Consider the following 10733-nt stretch of genomic DNA (forward strand, 5'->3'; position numbering starts at 1 on the left):
GTTTTGGCGCTGGGCTTATTTGTAACCTCGTGGGCTTTGTCTATCCTGCGTACTGCTCATTTAAAGCTGTCGAGTCAGACGAAAAAAAGGACGATGTTCAATGGCTAACGTATTGGGTTGTTTACGCCTGTTTTAATCTCGTTGAGATCTTCGCCGACTTCCTGCTCTATTGGATCCCTTTTTACTACGCTTTCAAGCTGGGCTTTTTGCTTTGGCTTTTCATGCCATCTACTTTGGGCGCATCATTTCTTTACATGCATTTCCTTGCACCCTTTCTCAAGTCACAAGAGTCTCGCATCGACCGCGCCATGAAGGAGGCCGTCAGCAGTAGCGGCGCTGTCATTTCGGACATTGGTGGCGTAGCCCGAGATATCGGTAGGGATGTATCCAAGGCCGTGGCTACCAAGATAGTGGATAATTCCACCCAGTAGACAGATCTGGAAAGATGGATAGTGTGTGAGATCATCAGCGTGTTAATGAGGTGGCCTGCAATGTGCTAGCTGCTTACGCTATCATAAGTTGTTAACATTTATGAACTAAGTGATTGCCCAGTGCTTGTTTGTGAATGTGTTGTTTGAAGTAATCATAATCTCCTTTGTGAACAGATCCTACTCAAACGGCACTTCAGCCCTAGATTCGGCACAGAAGCGCATAGGCTACCGCTCCGAAGCTTTATCCGCAGCAAAATCTGTCGCTTTGCCGAAGTTGCAGAAAAACGCATAATACATGTAAATAGTTGTAATAGTATGTATTTTCACATCGTGAGTTTGACTTAATAATTGAAGGCTATGTGCGTTATATTATGTTATATTATCCTCTGTGGTTCTAGATCTATATCTGCGCAAACGTACTTATAGTAATAATATATCCTGCAGTAAGGATCATTATGGATGATCAATCAGATGTCGCTTGAAACAAAGACACGAGAGAGATTATACATATACGGCTGTAGTCGTCTGTAGCAGGTCGTCGGCCCATTCAGAAAGATGACGCTTTCTTTCATTGTAATATTAAAAGTTTATAGAACCTGATTATACTTTTATATGCCTGAGTGATCCGCTGTCGTGACATACATAACCAAGACGCACCGCACTGGCCCATCGTCAAATCGATGCGACAATGCGTACTCCACTCGTTTAACGAGTAATGTACAGATAAATGACAACGAAATACATGCTTATTAGTAGCTTTCTAACTCCTCTCTGTCATACTAGAACGTGATCACTTCATCAAATGTAGTAATGCGCAGATGACATGGTCAAAGTAAAGCTGTTTTGATATTCGGTAAAGCTTAGAACTAATGTACGCAATTAGCATATGAAACGAAAGATTTCTCAATGCAATCGATCGTCGCAAAAAGCATTGATGACCATCCTTTTGCCAAATTGCCTTTCTCGATAATGTCTCTTTCAGCATATAAATTGACTGCAATTCAGGTTGCCAAGACTGCATCTGTGCATAAATTTGTCAAATAGACGTCTTACATCGACTTTCACTTTGTCAACATAAAGTAGATATTAAAGCAATTTATGTGGTGACGATCCTCACTTCAGTGCTGATTGCACGAAAGTAAAAATTAAAATGCTAATATTTCATGGGCTAGTTTTGCTATATATGATCGATCACCAGTCATATCAAAGATGGCAAGATGAAACGGACGAGATTTTCCACGAAGATTGAGGAATGAAAAAATAATAATACAAAGTAAAGAAAACTATTAGCAAATACTTGACTTGGCGGAGACAGCACGACAGCAGATGACGATAGTATTTTGTCTGGAGAAATGCATCGATTAAAACTATTAACAAAGTATGTCGAATGTCTGATACAATAGAATAAGAGTGATCATAGTAAACGAAAACGATGCGTTAAAGCATCCACAGATTAAGAGAAAGATGAGACATAAATACGCCGCTTCGAGCTAAAGATCATACACAAGTGTATGTCTGCAGTAATCACGTCGATGTTAATTCAGGGCTCCTCAAGAAATCGGCTTGAAAAACGTTGTTCAGAGTTATCGTAACTTCAAAATAACACGCCGAAAATGAACAATCCCAAGGCTTTTTGTTTGCGTTTGTCACGAAGCTCGTCGAAGAAATCGTCTAATTTTCTTTTCTACTCCTCTAAAAAACCTGGTATGCGGGTAAAACTGTTGGCACGATCAGATCCTGTTCCGGTTCGAGGATATTAGAGGATAAGCGTTTGCGATGAAAGATTGAGCCTGGATACCTCAAGTATGTTGAATATTAGTGCTGTTGGGTCAGAAATCACTCTACTTATCTTACTGTTATTTGATGCTATAAAGCTTCAAGTAGCTTGGGTGGTTTTCTGCTTGCGATTTCAAAACTCCAAAACTTTTGTCTCGACGTGCGTCGATGGCAAGAATAAATTCTGGCAAACTAGCTGACAGATCGCGAAACGAGGCAAAATACTTGTGCTGGTAATGTCCCTGATGAAATTAATGGTAGCAAACAAGCAAACTCTAGAGGCTCGAATGACTTTTGATTTCTTCTTGTTACAAGTATTTATAGATTTGACGGCGTTCTTCAAATTCAGAAAACTACGAAATCGGCATGAACAAAGTGAAAGCTTTATTCGATGAAGTCGTGCAGATTGTCAAGTCTGCGCTGGAAGGTGAGACCAAAACTCCGGCCGAGCGTATACTGGACGAATATCTGCCTATTGAGGACAACGTCTTGTCAGCATTGACAGCAAGAAATTCGCAACTGACAGCAATCCCGACATCCGTCATAATTGATTTGGCATCACGCACTTACAATGTTGTAGATTGTCCATGTATCCAAGAGAGAATCTGGGAGATTCTTATTGACCATCAGACTAATCCAAACTTGATGAAAAAGGTTGAGGTTTTCATTGCCATATTCAATGCAGTTTTTTCTCTCTGAGAGCCTGACGCTAATTTGTTCGTGCTCATGTTCCAATGTAGGCACTTAATTTACTGCACTATTTGCTTATTAACGGCTCTGAGGAAGTTGTCAGCGATACTCGAGCTCCTGCTCGGGCTTCATTTCTATCCGATGTGGCGACGACATACAACAAGCACGAATTTGAACAGTATGAATTTAGTCAGAATCTAGATATTGGCGCAGGAGCTCGTAAGACAGCAGCCGACATCAATGCGCTTCTTGAAAATGACGAAGCTTTGCTGCAAGCTCGTCAAGAAGCCGAGGCACTGCATCAGAAGCTGGCATTACAAGGTCTGCGCAGCACAAACCGGCCGACCGATGACGAAACGCGACACTGATTTTAAAGCATAACAACTCTGCTTTTTGTATTGGACAGCACAGCGATTTAGTAGTAGGAACGAAACAATGTAGCAAGGAACGATATTATCATTCAAATGGACTTTAGCGATTGAAGATACTCTAAATCATACTGATTGCGGTCGAACTTGCACTTGTCAGTCCGTTTTGAGATTGCTGATAGCATTTGCGTGCGAAGTTCATTAGCCAGATTACTTGTGGCATCAGGTACCAAGGAATTTGCTATTTCAAAGCATTTTATGGCCTTTTCGTAATTGTGCAGCGCGTGATAGAGTTCACCCATTCGAAAATGGATCGTTACATACTTGCTGTCAAGCTTAAGTGCATGCTCACAATGAGATAAGCCTTTCATGTAATTCCGCTGCATTTCGACATAACCGCTTGCAATGTTTAAATGACACGAGATAGCAATCTACACAAAAAAGTTAGAACAAGCGAGGCAAAATGAGCAAACACGCAGTTAAACCTCTTTGAGAACAGCCGGAATAGCAGTTTCAGTTAATGAGTTAGCATTCCATTGACGTTGCACCGTTTCCAAACATCCAAGTATCACGTGATATTTCGTTGTTGAGTAGTCATAAAAGTTCTCCATAGCCAGCACATTGGCTTCTACAAACATCCACTGAATTCGCTCAAGCACTTGTTCCATCATCAAACCTTCTGTGTATGATGTCACCATGCTACTGATTGCAATTTTGTCTGTAATTTAATTGTTAGACATCGTTTTTGAGGTTTTAGCGATGCACGCTTACCATTTGCGGCATCACCGTCTTTCAATAATGTACATTTTACTCGGTCCAAAGCTTTTTTTCCTTGATCATGCTCCGAATCCTGTACAATTGAAAGGTAAGACATTACATACATGAAAAATTGTAACAGTGTATACCAAAGATGTTATGCGGTTGTAGTGCAGCATGGCCAATAATGGTGCCTGCATCCGTTCAAATGCTTCCCCACGTTTCAACCAAGCTAAAATATGCTTATCATCACGTATTAAAACCTCTTTGAAAGCTTCAGTCGCTGCAGCTAGACGTCCAGCGTTCAGATCACAAGATCCAATTCCCATATAGACATCTATATAAAACATCTTGATAATTGCACGCAGATCGTTCGCCTTGGGTAAGCTTTCATTGACCTTTTGACGCGTTTTTTCCCCTTCAGAACAATCATTTTTTCCACACAAGTGATTTTGGTTACTATTTAAATTGCACTCTTGACTCACAGATCTCTCAACCGAGTGTTTCTCTTCTTGCTCCTGTTCAAGCAGCTTTGGTGCTAAATTTTCAAGCTTTTCGATTGCAGTCAAAGCCTTTTCATACAGAAGTTTCGCTTCTTTCATTTCACTTAAAGCTTTGTCTCCATCCCGTCGGTTCTCTAGAATTTGTTGGAACAGCTTGTACTTTTCAGCGTAAAGTGCAGCCTGATTCTCAAGTTTCTTGGCATTTTCAATTAAATTGTTGTCTGTGTTTTGTCCCTTCCGTACCCGATTTTTGGCTTTTAAAGCGGCCACTGCAGCTTGTGCTGCTAAGATATCGGCCGATTGCTGTGCTGCCTGCGCGGCGGAATCTTCGATACTCTTCTTAGCCTGCAATTGCTTACAATGAAGTTTCTGCTGTATCTCGTGCTTCTCCACCTCATCTACACGCAATAGCTCTTTTTCCACGTCAAATTTGGTCCATGCTGAGTACGACACGCTGCTCATGTGGCAAATTTAAACAGCCGAAGATATTAAAACGCAAAATACAGCTGAAGTATATGTAATAAATAGAATATTTTTCATGCCCAATCACCACATGTTTCCATCGTCGACGACGAAAAGAATATTTACCACAAACCCTTTGTTCCAATAATCGTCCTTGAATATTCCCCCAGATTCGAGAGGCAAATATTTCTACGTCTATTATCACATCCGAAGTAAAATAATTGTTCATCAGTCAAAAACAGTCAATTATCGGCTAGCCCAATAAATTGCTCGTTTTACATTGCGTTATCAAAACCATCAGAATGAAAAATTGATGCAAGGCAGGTTGCAGTGAAAAGTATCAAACTAATCGTTTTGAAGACGTAAGGCGTATTTACATCAAAATATTCGAAATAAGTCAGATGATGAATCTATGTATCTGGTTCTATAAACTTTCAAAAGGGTGCAATGCAATACCGACAACGATGCCATTGCTCATAGTCTGCATGTCTGACAAAATTTCGAAAACGTTTGGAATAGCCAAGCAGGGCGTTGGATCTTCCTTCGCTACATTCAAAAAGGAGAGCGGCATCTGGTAATTCGCCGTGATGGCTCGAAATTTGTCGGGAAGGAATGCTTGTGGTTTCCAAGTGATCAGGATTTCTGTCGCTTCAACGGCGTTAATGAAGAAAAAAGCCAAGTGACCGAACGTCCGCTCCAAGTCCTGTAGCAACTCTTGCACTGGATCAAATCCAATCATGACTGGAACAGCCGTCATATCCATATTCTTGTACAAGGATGTGACAAACGAGTGCTTTTTATCGCCATGAACACGAATTCGCTTGGTCGGAAGGCTTTTCGTAGCCAGTTGTAGCACCGCATCAAACTCTTTTCTGGATGTGGCGAACGCTTTTTTCCAGCCAGATGAAGACGCACCCGACGACAGCCAGGACACCAGCACATCAAACGAGTTCTGTGCTAACAAACACAGTCGTTGGACTACCACTTTATCTAGCTTGAACCGCGTCCAGCTCGATAAACAGTCCATCGCTTCATAATCCACAGCAATAAACATGCCGGGGTGACTATTTGGACTTGTTTTTGACGCTTCGAAGCACTTATATATCTCACGTCGTTTTTCATCGTCCAAAGAGTTATTAAAATCTACAATAAACGGCAGGTTCTGCCAGTCAAAACTTGCAACCCGTTTCAGAAACCGGAGAAAACTCGAAAGAATCGAGTGAGGAATCGAAGTTGAGGCAGCTGCTAGATACACATCAGCTACAAGAAGTTCTAGTGCTTCAATAGGCAACACGTTACTCAATATCTTGTCAGCTAGCCATTGTTGCGCGAGCCGAACAGTAGGACCGAATGAATTGTGTTTCGTATGGAGCGCGTGTACCAAACTCGCGTGTCTCGACAAATATTCCACTTCTCTCTTTACCATCACGTAATTTGGAGAATTGACAATTGCGAGCTTCTTCACTCCCGTAGCACCAGTTACAACACTCAGTTCTTTCTCACAACGAATTATTAATCGAAATACAAAGCCGCTCCGAAACACATCCAGACAGTCATTTGCCACTTCACAACGAATCTTGAGACGTGACTGAAGCTCTTGACCAATGTGCACGTAAAATCCAGTCTTGGCGTGCATTAAAGCCTTCTTTTCATTTGGCCAAGCTGAAGAGCGTTCGAATTTGAGGTGTAACACAAGAGGTTCAAGGACCGTGCTGGCGTGCGCCATAGGTGCAGCATCTATCACTTCACCCTTTGAGTAAGCAAGCGGATGTGGTTGGATTGGAAAAAGACTCGTGGATCGAAACGCAGGATGAACGGGAAGTACATCTGAAATCATTAGGGGTAATGAATCTAATCCTCGCAACGTCTTGGCAAAATTGTTAAAAATGACCCAAAGCTTTGATACAGAGTTCATCGCATTTTCAAACGACGCATTCAGACTTGATGGCATCTCTCTTGGCGTCTCGTCCACATCAAGTACCGAATACAAAGCAGCATTCGACGTTTTAATTTGTGACGAAAGGACGTAAGGACAGTGGGCTGGCACAATGTACCTGACTATGGCATCCAACACTCGGTGCCGATTGTCTGTACCAATGCCTTCCCAAATTAAAGCTTCGACAATCGCGCCATCTTTAAAACGACGCAGCTCCGATTTGCCACGCCAAAAGTTTCGAAACCGAGCACTGGCTTCTTTATCGTCTGCTGACGGACCTTTGTCAACAATTCGCATGGCATTATTCGAATCAATGCAAAGTCCAACAGCCACCTTGCGCTGCTTTGGCAGTGCACTGTCTTGCATATTCCACTCAACGCTATCCTCTGTCATCGGTCGAATGAGAGTCACACGATCAGTTAGTGCATTAGAGAGCACATTTCCCAGCTTTTGAAGCCAAAAGCGCTCAAGTCCCATATCGTTAATCTGACGCTTCTCCTCTACTGTATACGTGTCATTCTTTGCTTCTTCTATAGCAAAAGGTGCAGGGAACCAAAAGTATTGATCATAGCGTGTCCAGAAAGATTTCTTTTCGATAAATAGAGACCGAAACGCATTCGTGGTGCACTGTTGCACAAGTGTAACCGACTCAATGGCAGCACTTTGAATCTCCTTCCACGCACTTTTAGAAACTCGACTGAAAAGATTCAAACGACCGGATGCATCCAGAAAGACCAACTCAAAAGAACGACGGAATGTGTGCATGCCCTCAGTGGTTAACACTACACCGTCATCACTTGGTGGGAACTGCAGTGGCTCATTTTCAAGTGGATGGAGAGCAAGGAATTGCATCAATACCTTAAATATCTGGTCGGATGGAGTCTGTGCGTTGAATCGCTTCTTTTCGTATAGATACAACAAAACCATAGAGAGCAAGAATCCATTGACAGAGTCCATGGCTTTGTGAAACTCTCGTTGTCGAAGCCATACTTTAGCCAAGATACATGCCTCGGCCAATTGTGGAGCTTCCTTCAGAGCTATGTGAAGGTCTCTCGTATGTTGTCGCAACTTCATGTCCTCCAAGATCGAATTGTTATACATGGGAGTGCTGCATCCTTTCATCTCATCTTCTGTCATATCAGGTTCATGCTTGATGTTATTTCTCGATGGAACTAGTTTTGCTAGCTTAAACAGCTCTGTCGTCACTGCTGGCACCAACCGCACTAAAACTTTAATACCATGAAGACCATGTTCGCGCAAATAGTCAGAATTTACCGACAATACGACAATTGGCTTTCCATAGTCACCCCGCCACGCCTGAAGCTTAATTTGCGAGAAAAGTGTTGTATGTATTTGCAATTCTGAAGCCAGGACACCCAAGTACAAATTTCGTTTGTCGAAATACCGATAATTGCCAAAGTCTTTGGGTAAGAAGCAATCGTGCGGCATTTCCACTGCTACATCAATGGAAATATTGCCATAATCCATGCTTTTTTTGCCAGAATAGGCCATTGTCTGTAGAATGTAGCTACCAACTAAGTCTAGGCGTGCAGGATGTTGGAACGGCAGAACAATCTCTTTGTGTTTGACGTGGTTGCGTACTAATAAACCGCGGGCCTGTAATGCATCCTGTGTAACCTGCTGGTCTTGAATGTTTTGTAAAATCTCCTTTACTTGAAATAATAAACTTTGCAGACCCGATGATGCCTTGGCGTTAAGCTTACGGCCGGTTACAGCTAGCAACTCATCAATCTGCAGACGAAAATAGGAAGAGCGATAGGATGTCGTCGGGTCAGCAGCGCGCAAATGAATTAACTCGTTGGCACTGGGTAGCGCATACTTAGAAAGCGCCTTACGCAGCTCGGAAGTAGACGTTGATTCCATGAATTATATGACAGGCTTGGGTAACCAGTCGATAGTTTGGATGCTATAATCGCTTTAAACAGGTTTATGGTATTAAAAAACAATAATACATATAAATCCACTTTAATGGAATAGAAAGTGTGCATGCTGTAAATTATCGTGCTGACATGATGAAACTCTGAGCCGTGAAAACACCAAATCGTGTGGTTGATGATGATATGCGTACTTCGTGGGTTGTTCGAGTAGCTTAAAGCAATAAAGAAGGTCTGACAGATATCCAAAAGATAAAACCGCAGTTGTCGCCCACAACAAGAGCAGAAGAATATTCGCCTCAAATGGTGTACTGAACACTTGTGAGACCTATAATGTGGCTTGCTTTTCTTAGCTTAACATTGTTAGATAAATATTTCACAAAGTATTTACACAGGTATCTTCATGCGACATACATCGGAAAGGAGGTCTTGCTTCATGATAATGGTGACTGGTGGTACGGTGCTGTCTCAGCTCCTCGATAGCTCTTTTACATAAAGAAGAGAATGTAGTAGAGAAATTATATGCTGCTGGCGACGATGACTGCGATATGGAGCCGGCGGTGGAACGAAAGCGGGCTGGATTGGTCGCAGGATGGAAACTTACCCCTCACAAGAAAGAACACTCCGACGTACATCGATGAAAAGGTGACAGAGCCCCCTCCTAAGCCTCCCTGTCTCTGTGATTGCAGCGGGGCTGCCGTAGCTTTGCGCTGAGAGGAAGCTTAATTTAGGTCACCGACCTTACAATCTTCACAAGAACCAGTACGAGTGTAGCGGATCGCAATCCGCTACCTCCAAAAGTAGTTAGAACCTAAACCCAAGGCTAATAAACTCTTTTGTTTAACATGTGAACTGTATTTATTTGTTTATCTGCGGCAAAGCTGCCTAATTTTGAATGTATAGATTTTTCAAAATGTATACATAGTAAAACCTAAATACAGACATAACTACTGACTACCCAGCCACGTACCGTATTCTTATTTGGGTGCAGTCACACTCGTGGGACACACAACCTGTTACCAGGGTATGTGTAACTCCGCTAAATTCTCCCCCATTAAGATTGAAAATACTTTCAGTTCTAATCAATTATTGCCTCAACGAGGCTCGCGTGTCCGCTAGACACTGCAACTTGGTTCGCTGGAATTAAACGACTTCGGTGCTCAATGAGCCCTGGGTCAACGACACTAAAGTCACCAAGTCTCGCTGGTTCTGATAGCGCACACGGGTAGAGCCCAACCATGTTTCCCGCACGCGATGCAATGTCGGACAGTGCGTCCGCGGCATCGAGAAATGTATATCCTAGGCTCGATGAGCCCGAGCGTCGCGCTCCGCGCACGCTATCAGCGACGAGTGGCCTCGTTGAGGATGTGGAGGTGGTCGACTACGAGTCTGACACTCCTCGTGGGATGACGAGGAAGGCGAGCCGCGCCAGCGGCGTGAGACGATCCCTGCTCGTGCCTTGCGGGCCCCATGTCCGTTTCCTGACTTCTCGTCACCTAAGAGACGTGGTGTAATCACCAATAACCCCGACGCGGTACAGAGGTGTCAGCTGGAAGCTGCCTGTAAGGCGGCTCTGATGCGCGCCCATCCACGGCCGGTCATTACCCTCGTGTGAAATATGGCTTTCGCCCGGCATATCCCGCTGTGGAAGCGAAAGACGCGGTAGCTCGACCGTTACGCCTTCACATCATCGGGCCCCCGGCCATTATGAAAGATGAGCTTGCCAAACGGAAAGCTCTTCGATCTCGTTTCTGGTTTCACCGAGTTTCCGTTGGAAGCTTATCGCACTCGTCTGCGTTCTCAACGAGGTGGCTCTCGTGTACCCGCAATGCGGACAGCACCTGTAGTGCTTGCCCCAGGCGAAAGCGCTACAGATGACGAAGCGCTCTTTGAGCGATGGGTGCAACGGCACCGAA

At 43.4% G+C, this 10733-nt stretch overlaps 4 protein-coding genes across 4 annotated transcripts; 1 reads left to right on the forward strand and 3 right to left on the reverse strand.

Moving 5' to 3' along the window:
• Positions 1 to 992: 992 nt before the first annotated feature.
• PHALS_14833 (uncharacterized protein) lies at positions 993 to 1540 on the reverse strand. The gene has a single exon (XM_024716453.2). The coding sequence runs from the start codon at positions 1450 to 1452 to the stop codon at positions 1222 to 1224; it is 231 nt and encodes a 76-aa protein (XP_024582050.1). The 5' UTR covers positions 1453 to 1540; the 3' UTR covers positions 993 to 1221.
• A 1033-nt stretch (positions 1541 to 2573) lies between these two features.
• On the forward strand, positions 2574 to 3265 carry PHALS_01964 (Equilibrative nucleoside transporter protein; the record flags this gene model as incomplete). Its single annotated transcript, XM_024716454.1, has 2 exons — positions 2574 to 2861; positions 2948 to 3265. 2 exons carry the CDS (start codon positions 2574 to 2576, stop codon positions 3263 to 3265), a joined length of 606 nt encoding a protein of 201 aa, XP_024582051.1.
• Positions 3266 to 3357: 92 nt separating this feature from the next.
• Positions 3358 to 4986, reverse strand: PHALS_01965 (Tetratricopeptide repeat-containing domain; the record flags this gene model as incomplete). Its single annotated transcript, XM_024716455.1, has 4 exons — positions 3358 to 3696; positions 3751 to 3983; positions 4037 to 4115; positions 4171 to 4986. 4 exons carry the CDS (start codon positions 4984 to 4986, stop codon positions 3358 to 3360), a joined length of 1467 nt encoding a protein of 488 aa, XP_024582052.1.
• Positions 4987 to 5410: 424 nt separating this feature from the next.
• Positions 5411 to 8806, reverse strand: PHALS_01966 (Nucleolar RNA-associated protein (NRAP); the record flags this gene model as incomplete). Its single annotated transcript, XM_024716456.1, has 1 exon — positions 5411 to 8806. One exon carries the CDS (start codon positions 8804 to 8806, stop codon positions 5411 to 5413), a length of 3396 nt encoding a protein of 1131 aa, XP_024582053.1.
• Between the last annotated feature and the right edge of the window lie 1927 nt (positions 8807 to 10733).

The sequence above is a fragment of the Plasmopara halstedii genome (genome assembly GCF_900000015.1).
Source record: "Plasmopara halstedii genome assembly, contig: Scaffold_1651, whole genome shotgun sequence".
NCBI classification, from domain to species: Eukaryota; Oomycota; class Peronosporomycetes; order Peronosporales; family Peronosporaceae; genus Plasmopara; species Plasmopara halstedii.